General features: G+C 37.8%; 1 protein-coding gene across 2 annotated transcripts in view; it reads left to right on the top strand.

The window, feature by feature from the left end:
• Positions 1-3930: 3930 nt before the first annotated feature.
• Positions 3931-12839, top strand: part of USPL1 (ubiquitin specific peptidase like 1) — a 34068-nt gene continuing 25159 nt past the window's right edge. Inside the window, exons 1-3 of one of the 2 annotated variants that reach the window (XM_035003600.1) lie at positions 3931-4136; positions 7116-7281; positions 7806-7934. In XM_035003600.1, coding sequence (XP_034859491.1) covers positions 7183-7281; positions 7806-7934 — 228 coding nt within the window. In that variant the 5' untranslated portion in view covers positions 3931-4136; positions 7116-7182. The remainder of the gene's footprint in view (positions 4137-7115; positions 7282-7805; positions 7935-12839) is intronic. The other variant, XM_035003602.1, reaches the window with a different exon arrangement.

Raw genomic sequence — 12839 nt, 5'->3', positions numbered from 1 at the left:
ACACATCATACAATGGAATATTATGCTGCCATAAAAATGAAAAAGGAAACTTAATGACAAAGAATTTCTAAGATAAATGAAAAAAATAAAGTACATAAACTGTACATAGTACCATCTATGTAAAAAAGGGCAAAAAATAAAATATGTGTAGTATTTATTTGCTTATATACATGTAAAAGTTTTTTGGAAAAATATACAAGGAAACTGTTAGCATCGGTTGCTTCCTAGGCAAGGAACTGGGTGGCTAAGGGGCAGGAGTAGAACGAAAACTTTTCATTGCATATTCTTTTTTACCTTTTGAATTTTGAACCATGTGAATGTATTACCTAATCCAAAAGAAAACACAAAATTTAGATTGGCAATAAAGTAGTTTGAGATGGAATAGGATCAGGTTCTTAATGGAAAACATTTACAAAAAGTAGGCATAGTTCTGAGGATAAATATCTGCAGGTAGAATATCAGAATGGTGACTATTCCAGACTTCTGACTTTTTAGATCTATAAACCAAGGCCCTGAAAATTATGTGACTCATGTAAGGTCACACAGCAAAAGAGGATTAGAAATCACATATTCCAGTATTTACTCTATGCCTCTATGACTCTTCTTTATCATATTGTTTTCTCATTTTGTATGGGCAAAACACAAACAAGTTTAGGCTGTCATGTTCCGTCTAAAGCTTAGAGTCTAGAGTACAAAATAACCTCAAATCCTGAGGCTACTAATTTCTTGTATGGCCTTGATGTGGCTATACTTACAAATATGTGACTGCACGTATTATAATATGATAAATGTACTTTTTTCTATCCTATCTCAACTGAATTCACTGAGGGCAAGAACTAAAGTGTCTTAATTTTCTAAATATGCAAATGCCTAGCAGAAGTGTACTGCCAAAAATATTAATATAAGTTCACATTCCTTAACCAAAACCCAGAGTCTGGATGTGGTTTAAAAATAATAATTTCTTGGGACGCGTGGGTGGCTCAGCCGGTTAAGCCTCTGCCTTCCACTCAGGTCACGATCCCAGGACCCTGGGATGGAGTCCCTGCATCAGGCTCCTTGCTCAGTGGGGAGCCTGCTTTCCCGTCTGCCTGCCACTTCCCCTGCTTGTGAGCTCTCGTTCTCTCTCTCTCTCGCTAACAAATAAATACATAAACCTTATAAAAAAAAAAGAAATAATTATAATAATTTCTTGATATTTAAAAATGTTACAAGGTACAAAAACCATTATGTAACACCTCCCATACCAGTGGCCAAGGGCAGCACCCCATAATCAAACATAAATATTTCTTCAGCAAAACATATGGGATAAAAATTATATATAATTTCTCATTTGCTCAGGTCATATTACCAAATGAATTTTGTCTCCAAGTTTAAGTTTTTGGTTTGCAAAGCCTCCTGAATGTTGGAATTAAATAAGATTATATAGACTGTACTCACAAAAGTGCTGTTAAAAAATATGGTTAGTCACTTTAGCTCTCATCTTTTTGATGAGATCAGAACAACCTATCATAGCAGACAGCTTTTACATCCAGGTTTGGGCTAAAGACTTGGTTTATGATTAAGAAATCCAACCTAGAATACAGGACAAAACCCCTGACACTATGAGAAGAAAAAATTAAAAAAAAGAAAGAAAGAAAATCTTAATTGTACATTATATTCTTATCGTAGCTGTTCATTAATTTAATAAAAGCTCTCTTTGATTAGATTGTGTTCATTTTTATTTATTTTTTATTATTTCTTTTTCAAAGATTTTATTTATTTGACAGACACACAGTGAGAGAGGGAACACAAGCAGGGGGAGTGGGAGAGGGAGAAGCAGGCTTCCCTCCCCCCAAGCAGGGAGCCCAATGCGGGGGCCGATCCCAGGACCCTGGGATCATGACCTGAACCGAAGGCAGGCGCTTAACGACTGAGCCACCCAGGCGCCCCTAGATTGTGTTAGTGTTTAATTAGAAACAGGTAAATAAAACTTCTGTCCCACACTGCTGACAGCAAGATTGCTTTAATTCTCCTGTAAGGTAACTGCACTTTCTGGGAACAGTGTACATAGAAAGACTCATTCTAAATATATTGGTAAAGAAAAAGCATTTATGTATTCAATTTTTTTCAACCTGTGACCGGTACTTTAATATAAATGAAAAGAGACTTTCTAGTCAACCTCTTCTAATTGACTCTCCTATATTATCATTCTTTTTATCCTATAAAGTCTTCCAAACTTTTTCTACTTTTTACAAGAGAGAAAAGCTCTGGAGTCAAAACACAGTATACACGAAAATCCTCTTTTCTTTCCACAACCCAAGCCCCACATCCATTTTGTTTCTGTCACTATTACATATTTTTTTCCTGGCAAAAAATCAAATTTGCACTAAAAGACTGTAAATCAACTTTACAAACAACGTTTCATTGATATAGTTCAGTTTGGCGATGTTGATTTTTCAATCTTAAAATTTTAACTGAATCAATTATTTTGTTCAACTTACGAAGTTAACAATTCAGCAAGCATTTATTACAAAAAAAAATAGTGTATTCCATCCTAAAAATTGAAATAGCAATGGTGAACAAGAAAAACTCTGAGTTTGGCTATTATTTCAAGGTTGAAATACTAGGTTCTCATATTTTCATAATTCACTTATAAAAACTAGTTGGATCTTACAACAAATATACCAGTATATTAACAATCGAGTACAACAAAAAAGGTAAACAAAAACTAACCAGCCTGGTTTTCTGTCTGGAGAAAAACAAAACAAACTGCCTATTGGATTTCTTGGCCATATGCATTCCTAAGTACAGAAAACTAAAATCCTTTTTACTGAGGAATTTCTTGGTATATGGGACTTGTTTCCTCTATACCGCCCTATCAAAATTACCAGCATTATTCCAGAATATATTTAGTTTGAGACCACTAAAAATACCCCCCAGTCCAAAATGCCAACGGTGGTTACTCTGTAAAAAGAAATGGTCAGAAACTACATATTACTCTAGGACATAGAACCAAGCGACCAAAGGACTTCTAGAATATGCTGCCCCAAGATTCAGAATGCAATTCAGAAATAGCACACGCGGTCACGATGTCCCTTAAACCACATGACCTTCCTACGAAAGCAGAGCCTCAAACTTATCAACTACATGAGAACTCCCCCTTTCTCTTAAAACAAGGCAGGGCAGCTGAAATGAGCGCAGCAGGGACAGATCGGCTGCTGACTAGTAAAAACGGGTCGTGGATAGCAAAGTCCCTGTGTTTTGGCTACTCCCCTTACCGTTAGAAGATCTGGGAGGGAGGAAAGGAGGAGAAACACCCCAGAATCCTGGCAGAAAAGCCCCTGGCCTCGCAGATGGGGTTTAGGGAGACAGGGAGGGGCAGCTCCGTGTGTGGTGACCCTTTGTGAACACACACTCTGTGGCTGCTCGGCTCTCACCGAGGCTTTAGGAGAGCGGACTACGGGGGCCTTGCGCGACCCACAATCGTCGTGGAGGCCGCAGCGCTGCAAAAACGCGCCGGCCGACGGATTCCATTGCACCCCCCGCCTCTACAGGCCAGGGAGCCCTTCCCTCGCCCAACCACCCACCCACCCAGGTCACTCTCCGCGGCGTAGACTTCCGACCCGGGCTCGCGCGGGCCAGGGCGCAACGAGGTGCGCACCAGTCTCTTTCCTCAGCGTAATCCCTCCGCTGTCGGACGCGCACTAGTTTTAATCACGCCCCACCCCCTAGCCGCCGGCGTCACCTCCGCCACTCGAGCGCTTTCCAGCAGCTTCCAGAAACGTCGCCTCCCCAAACCCAGCCACTCACAGATGCCGGGCTCGGCAGCCACCGGCCCCGCCCCTAGCCGTCGCCGCAGCTGAAACTGCGGCTGCGACAGCCGGGCGGACAGCCACGCCTCTGCAGAGGCCGTCCGGAAGTGCTCCCGTTTTCGCCTTCCCCGCCACGCTGACGTCCCTTCAGGCCCCGCGCCGAACAGGAAGGGGAACTCTTTTGCCGCGGACTCAAACCGGAAGCTGCTTTTCTAGCGGAGAGGCCGGTGGGGGAGGAGCAGGCCGAGGGGAACGTGGGTTGAACGTTGCGTGATGTAGTGTGGACCCAGCCTGGAATAGGAGTTCGGAGCAACCCGGTGCGAAGAAGGGGCGTGCAGGCGGCAGGTAATAGTTTCCACCGGCTCCTCTAATCGGGAAGACGGACAGAGCTGGGAAAAGGGACTGTCTGTGGGGTAGTCGGCGCACAGAAAGGTGGGCTACCCTGGGAGAGGAAAGGGGCTGGGACTGGACTCGGGTGGGAGGGTTGGTGATTGAGGTATAGAAATAGAGTTACTGATTCGTTTTGTCTCAGAGAGGTAAATGCTGAAGAGAAACCAGAGTTGTTTTTCGCTCTTCCGAAGAGCGTGGAGATGGGGAGGGTTAACGGAACCCTGCTCCTCCTCGGCTTTCCAAGGTTGGTTTTAGAAACTGAGATGTCTTGGTCCTGTGCGTCTCTGATTCTGGAGGGCTGGGTTTGGTACCAGGAAGGGCCGGGCGCCCAAAGCCGACCTCATTCCTCGGCTTTAAGTCCGCTGTGGCCTTATCTTTGACAATTTATGTGCTGAGCCCGCTTGGTCTTGGGGGGCAAACTCAAGTTTAAGGCTCTTCTCGGAGCAGCTCGTTCTCTGGGTTTCCCCCCTGTGCACACGGGACTGTGAAACAAGCTTAACTGCATATCTTTCGTCATTCCCAGGGCAACCTTTACACATTCATTGTGCTGTAACTGCATTCATACGGGGCTAGGTAATTCACATTCGGGGACCGGGAATATCAGTGACTCACAGAAGTACTGAAAAGAGGGCGTCAGAAGAAAGGTGCTGAGGGTGAAGTGGAGTAGAGGAGGGTAAGATTGGAAAACCAGGTTGGTCTCAAGTGCAATTAGCTTTAGGTCATAGAACTACGTTCAGGTAAGGTGTAAATAGATGATTTTAAGCTGAGCCGTGACAGACTCAGACTTGTTTTATACAAGCGTCACTTCGGCAGTGTTACAGAGAGGGGACGGGTTGGAGAGGTGGGGATTTGAGGCTTCCAAAGAACTGTCCACAGAATTTGGTGACACTTACTGCATGAAGAAGTGGGAAGTGAAAGTTTCGAAGATCACTCAAATTTTCTAGTGTGTTTGGAAAGATGAAGATACCAAAATACAGGTGAGATACAAGAAAGAGGAGCAGGTTATGTTGGTAGGGAGAACAGTGAAGATGATCATTGAGGGCAAATTAACTTGTGAGAATCACCCCAGGGTTTTGTATAGAAGACAAAGTTAATTAATTTTGGAAGACCTGGATAGCTCACCTCTGGTATTTTTTTAAATGAATTTTCTTTTGTGGGGTTTTGCATATTTAGAATTTCCACCACCAGCCTATCTGCTTTCCCCGTTGAAATGTTGGCTCCTGGGATCAGGATCAGAGCAGATTTGAAGGCTTCTTATGTTTTACTTTTATAATTGAGAGAGAGAGAACAGGCCAAAAAAGTTTTCTAGATCCCTCAGGCAGATGGAAATTTTCATCAAAAACATCTTATTCAAGGTATATAGGGTACCAGTTTTTCTTTTGAGGATACTGCAGAATAATACAAGATGTGCAGCATATTTTCTACATAGAGTGAAGTATAAAACTAGCACCAAATGAACAGTAGTTAAAATTTACTGTCTGTTCAGGTGCTAAGCATATTACATGTATTGTATTTAATTCTTAGTACAAACCAGTGTTACAAATTTCTGAACCCAGATGTGCAGTTGTAAAGCCCATGCTTTTAGCCACTCTGGAACTATAAGCATTTTGACTCTTTCCTGTATAGTTCTCTTTTGTAAGTATATTATAAATAGAGCCAGCCAAAAATAAATTGGTGTTGTCTGTGAGGAGCTGAAGAAGTAAAAGTTAGCACCAAACTTATTTTTATCTTTTTGGCAGTGGTTCTCAGTGGGGCAGTTTTGCTTCCCAGGGGTCATTTGGCAATGTCTGGAGACTTTTTTGGTTCTCACAACCGAGGAGTGCCAATGGCACTCACTACCTAGTAGGTGGAAGTCAGGGATGCTGCTAAACATCCTACAATGTGCAAGACAGCCCTCACAGCAAAGAATTGTCTGGTCCAAAATGTCTATAGTGCTGTAGTTCAGAAGTCCTGCCTTAGCAATATTTCTTCAGGAATTTGAGATTCACTTCTACTTTTCTTAGAAGCATTTTTATTTTTGAAATTATTCCTTAAAAGATGTGTAAAGTTTATACATCTGGAACAGAATAGCATAACTGGTTTTTAAAGTGAAGCTGTAAGCCACGGTTTCCCAGGAGGTGGGTTGTTACAGAAATTCTTAGATTTGGGAAAGATTTTTGCTTGAAATTATTTTACAACACCGCACAAGTGGTGATTTACTCTGCTTTAAGGTCTTTTGTATCTGGTTTCCTTATATTTTAAATCCATACCTAAACTACTTTTAGTAATTAATTTTTCCTTATACTGAGCTCCAGTCTTATAATTTTGACTTTACTGAATGTGATTCTATTCCATGGGATTACACTCAAACTTGCTACATGTGTAATTTGTACTACTATAGTGTTTATATTTTTGTTTGGTACAGTTCATTTATTACAAAATAGCATATTGTTGGAAATTAAAAAAAAAAAAAAGCATTATTCTCTTGATGACCTTGGTGGTTGAAAGCAGTAGAAATGCATGGGGTTCTTTTGTCCCTGTCGAGCAATGGCACAATAGATCTGGGGTCTTTAAAATACATTCTTAGTATAATGCTGACATACTTGTTTCAGATTATGCATAGACCCTAAAAACTTGGGTTTTTAAACTCTGGTCAATATAATTTGTTATTTAAGTAATAGTTTATCTCTCTTATAAGTTTTAATAAATTTGCTTACAAATGAGTCTGAAACTTGGTCCTGTTGCCAATCTGCCCTCTTCCAGCAAATTTGCTAGGTTTACAAGTAAATATAGGTAATTTGTTTTCGCTTCAAGATTACAATTTTAGAATATGTTTATATTGGGACATGTAGTTTCAAAATATACTTAATGTATATAATCTTATAAGATAGCATAGCTCTTTTTCAAAGTAAACAGGATTTTTATTTAATTGTCTATTGACTTTTTTTTTTCCAGGGTTCATTGAAAAATCCTTAGTGATATTGACATGTTTCAAGTGACATAAATTAGCCAATGACTCGGAATGATGGATTCCCCGAAGATTGGAAATGGTTTGCCAGTGATTGGACCAGGGACTGATATAGGGATATCTTCACTCCACATGGTGGGGTATTTGGGAAAAGTTAGTGAACTTATTTTTTGCCTCAGTGCAAAGTTGGTTTTTGTCCTCCTTTTTATGAGACTTAAATTTGGTTTTAATTTACCAATTAACTTCTAAAAATTTATATCTTCCACGGAAATCTTACAGCAATGGCGAAAGATTATTTTAATGTATTTACCTCTCTGTGTTTTATTGATATGTGAAAGTAGAAATAAAACATAGACCTTGTGGTTTATTATTCTCAGAAAATGTGGAACATACATTTTCCCTGGTAGTTGACATTACTTTTTTTCTTGCAAATAAAACTGATGCTATTTTTAACACTTAAAACTTAGTATTTAAAACTGTAATACATTCTTTTTGGAATAATAGCTATATTTAAAGTGTATATGCATTTCTTTTATTTGCCATGTTTAAAATATCTAGCCAGGACACTTCCAGGTGAAAATTGTATTTTTTTTCTGGGTTACTTTTCCATTTAACTTTTTGTAATTTGATACAGTCTAGGAATGTCTATATTTTAATTTACTTTATTTCTTTTTTAGAATTATGATTCAGCTAAAGTCCCGTCAGATGGGTATTGCCCTGCTTGTAGAGAGAAGGGAAAGTTAAAAGCCTTAAAGACTTACCGAATTAGTTTTCAAGAATCTATCTTTTTGTGTGAGGATCTGCAGGTAAAGTATTAATCTTAGATAGTATTAAGGTTTTAGCTTTTTACTATTTTCTTCAGTGTTTAAATTTGTACTCGTTTTGTATTTTTTAGACTGTACATTTTTAATACATAATCAGAGTTTCTAGATCTGCCTAGTATACAGTTTTAAATATTTTCTGTTATTTTTCCCGAATTATTGCATGAAGATACTTGTTTTTATTATCATTAGACTTGTGAGGGAAGAAAATACATTTCAAGATGGGTTTTTTTTTAACCTTGTGGGGGTCCTTGTTAGTTGTTGGAATATAGTAGTTATCCTTTCATCTCTTTGATTTATAAACTTTGGAACTTATTGGAAAAGTTATTAATCTCTAAATATTATATACTTAAGGATCTAAATATCCAGTGTATCCAGTGGTAGAACCTTTTTTTTTTTTTTTTTTAATTTTAGTTACTTATTTGAGAGTGAGAGAGAACACGCGTGCAAGAGAGTGGGGTAAGAGGGAGAACTAGACTCCCTGCTGATTAGGGAGTGCTACTCAGGGCTCAGATCTCAGGACTCCAAGATCATGACTTGACCTGAAGTCACTTAACCAACTGAGCCATCCAGGCGTCCCCAGTGGTACAACTTTTACATAGGAGCTGATTAAATTCCATAATACTCCACATTTTATTGTACTTGACAATTTATGAAACTCTCATATACATGTTTAGTTCTCTAAACTTTGCAAGGTAGTTATTTCCATTATGAATAAGAAATCAGAGAGGGTTTAGGAACATAAGATCTTCATAAAGTTGCAAAACTGTAATTGGAATATAGTCTTCTAATTTCAGATATGTTTTATTCCAAGTAAACTAGCAGTTCATCAGAATCACCTGGAGTACTTTTAAAAAATTTCTGAGTATCATCCCCGGATGCCATTTCAGTAGAATTGACCCAGAATTATATAATTTTTTAACTCTTAAGGATGAGTCTCCTGATCATCCAAGTTTGCAAAATACTAAACTAAATCACACTGTTGGTGATAGATACTTTGGCTGAGTGTAACTTGAAGAAAATCTCTGGCATTCCTACAAATAGAAATAAATTTCTTTTTGCATTTATTCAACAATTTTTTTTTTTTTTTTAGTGTCACCACGTTGGCAGTGTTCCAAAGGCTAGGATACAATGAATAAAGCAAAAAATATCTAACCCTCAAGAAGGTGGTTATGGGGGCGCCCGGGTGGCTCAGTTGGTTAAGCATCTGCCTTTGGCTTAGGTCATGATCCCAGGGTCCTGGGATGGAGCCCCAGCTCTGGCTCTCTGCTCTGCAGGGAGCCTGCTTCTCCCTTTTCCTCTTCCTGCCACTCCCCCTGCTTGTGCATGCGCTTTCTCTCTCTCTTGGCCAAATAAACAGTCTTTTTTTTTAAAGGTGGGTATGTTCTAGATGGGGAAAAAATATCAATAAGTAAGTTATAGTTTTTGTGTGTGAGGTAATGAAAGGTGCTCTGGGGAAAAATAAAGCCCGGGGACCCAGAGTGGTGAAGGGAATTCTTCATTGAGAAAGTGACATTTGAGCAAAAACCTGGAAGAGATGAAGAACAAGCCATATGGCTATCAGATGGACAAGCATTCCAGGCACGGAGAGTAGCAGAAACAAGGCCCTGAGAGAGTAGAGGTTGCCTGTGCAAATTTGTTCTACTGCAAGGAAACTAGAAGAGCTGGATCTGAGTAAGTAAAGCAGAGTAATAGAAGATGGGTAAGAAAAATAATGGGGAGGAGGCTGGACCAAGTAGTGTCTTAGAGGCCATTGTAAAGCCTTCGGCTTTTACTGTGACTGAAATGAAGAGCCATACCAGGGAGTGACATAATCTGATTTACATGTTAAAAAGATCACTGTGGCTTCTGTGTTGAAAATATATGTAATGGGCAAGACCTGAAGAGGGGACACTAGTTGAAAGACAATTAGAGTATTCCATGGGGAGCAAATAGTGGCTAAGGTGATGAGACATGGTTGGATTATCTATATATTTTGAAAGTAGAGCCAAAAAGGATTTGCTGAAAGATTGGGATACACAGTAGGAGAGAGAGGAATCAAGGATGATTCCCAGATTTTTGGCTTGCATAATTGGAAGAGTGGAGTTGCCAATTAACTAAGACGAGAAAGACATTGGGCAGAGGAAGATTTTGGGTGAGTGATAAAAAATTGAAGAGGAAGAAGTGAGAAATACAGATGTGAGGTGGTACCTGGAGGAGGAAATTTTTAAGTTGGGAAAAATAACAGCATGTTTGTATGCTGGTTATATCCAGTGGAGAGGGAAAAATAGGAGAAAGTGTCACAATTGCTCGAGAGCTATCCCTGGAGCAGACAGTGGGCTCTATCGAACAGTGAGAAGGCTTGATGTTAGGAGGTTTGACAGCTTATCCTAACAGCAGGCTATATAGAGAGTTTACTCATTAACTACCTCAGAACAAAGTTGTAGAGTGGTGAATATGGGAAAGAGAAATCTTTCTAGAAAAAAACTACTTTTTTCTCCTCTTCCAGACAATGTATTTCAGTAGAGTTCTTTAACCATGGACTGCCATAATAAAGAAGTCCCTGTTCTCAGGACATTAGGTTATAGCTATTAAAGTTAGAGGTTTTATTTGCATTTTGAGATTTGAAGCATTTTTTTTTAAGTGATGAGGAAAAATACAACCAAGAATTCTAAGCATATACTTTGCAGATGTGAAAAAAGAACTTTAATTATTGATCTAATTTTTAGGAAGTATTCTATTCAGTAAGGGCCCAGTGTATTTTGTGAAGTAGATTGGTTTACACCAGGAGTTAGCAAACTCTTTATATGACACCCACTAGCTAAGAACAATAGTTAGGTTTTTAAATGATTAGGCAAAAATGAAAAGAATACTATTTTGTAATATATGAAAATTATATGAATTTCAAATTTCAGTGTCCATAAGAAAAATTTTATTGGAATGTAGCCATACTCAATCATTTTTGCATTGTCTATGGCTGTTTTTGTATTATAATGGCAGATTTAAGTAGTTATAACAGAGACCTTGACTAGCTCAAAAAGCCTAAAATATTTATCTGGCCTTTTTCAGGTAAAGTTTGCTGATCCCTGGTCTATAAGACCTTTGAATCAATTTGTTAATTTGTTAATTTTTTTTTATTATAAAATTTGAACTCCACAGAACATTCTGCTTTCACTTGCCAAATTGCAAAGAACCACATGGGAAACCCCTCTTAATCAGCAGTTTCTTGATTTCAAAAAAGAAGTAAGATTCAAACTCTGCTTCCAAATTAATAAATTGAAACTCAAGTTTTTTCCAAGTGTAGGGAGTTTTATCTTTTTTTATCTTTTTTTTTGAGTATTCCATTAGTCTTTTATTGGAACATTTATTTAGTTTTTTTAAAAAAACATGAAATTTATAAGGCTCTTAAGTCTTAAGATGTCAGAGAAAACACTCATTTTCTTGGTTTTCTTCATTTGTAAAATGAATGTAAATTATTTTTTTTGTAAATGTTTTTATAGTTTGTTTTTGGCATACCTTATACTTTTCCAAATATAAGGTAATGTGCAATGTTTTCCTTTTTCTGTTTTATAGGAAAACGGGAATGTATTTAAGCTGCTCAAAAAATCAGTGAAAGAGGCAGCATTAGATTTTTTCAGCCTTAGATTTTAAATGCTTTTGCATGGTTGGGCTAGATGGAAAAATTAATACTCTATGTATTATCATTTTATGACTTTCCTTTTTTTGAAGACAGGTTAAAAAACTTCTAGTTACAAAAATGGCATATGTTCATTATAAATACAAAGTAGATACTAAAGTCGAGGTATAAAGAGATAAAAATCTGAAAACCATTTATAAAAGAGAAAAAATGGGGCAAGGACAAATTGTATTTTAAATTGGCCCTTTGACTGGAGCACAAATTATAGATAGAAAAGTCAGATGAGACATTTGCAAATAATGTAGGGGAAAATCATCTAGGCCACTAAATTTTGCAGCTCCAGGGCCCTTTATTGTTTATTGTTTTTAATTAAGTAGGGGTGCTGGTCGGATATGACACCATGATCTTGACTCTGCTTGAGATCGATAAAGATTTTTTTAATTTTTTTTGTTTTTTAAAAATTTTTTAATTATTAAAAAAAACGTGAAATTTACCATCTTAATCATTTTTAAGTGTACGGTTCAGGAGTGTTAGGTATATTCACATTATTATGCAACAGATCTCTTGAACTTTCTCGTCTTGAAAAACTCAAATTCTGTACCCACTGAATAACAGCTCCCCTTTTCCCCTCCACCCGTGCTTTGGAAACCACCATTCTACTTTTGGTCTCTATGAATTTGTCTCCTCTGGGTACCTCATATAAGCGGAATCATACCGTATTTGTCCTTTTGTGACTAACTTATTTTACTTAGCATAATGTCTTCAATATTTATACATGTTGTAGTCTGTGAACAGATTTCCTTACTTTTTAAGGCTGAATAATATTTCATTGTATGTATACCACATTTTCTTTATCCATCTGTGTATTCATGGATATGTGGGTTGCTTTCACCTCTAGGCTGTTGTGAATAATGCTATAATGAATACGGGTATGCAGATACCTCTTTGAGATCTTTCATTTTTTTGCTTTCATGTTTTTTTGGATATATACTGGTCTATGACTATGAATACAAAATTATTATTGTTTTAAAGTGTTCTCTGTTTTCTGACAAATGGTAGGATTTAGGAAATAATCTCAAGGTATAATGTTGAGGGTCAAGTTGTTAGTTGATGGCGAGTGCATTACTAGTTGGTAACAGTGAGAAGAATCCAGAACTTATCCTATTAAACTAAAGAATTTCATAAGTACAATATTATGAGTATAGTGTTTATTTGTATAGAAGAAACCGTACTTAAAAAGAGGATTTAGTGCATTTCAGTATCTGTTGCTCACA

This window comes from Mirounga leonina, unplaced genomic scaffold (genome assembly GCF_011800145.1).
Source record: "Mirounga leonina isolate KUSES-001 unplaced genomic scaffold, KU_Mleo_1.0 Mir_127, whole genome shotgun sequence".
In the NCBI taxonomy this organism is placed as follows: domain Eukaryota; kingdom Metazoa; phylum Chordata; class Mammalia; order Carnivora; family Phocidae; genus Mirounga; species Mirounga leonina.
The sequence above is the reverse complement of the archived record's forward strand: the minus strand, read 5'-3'. Positions and strand labels throughout refer to the sequence as shown.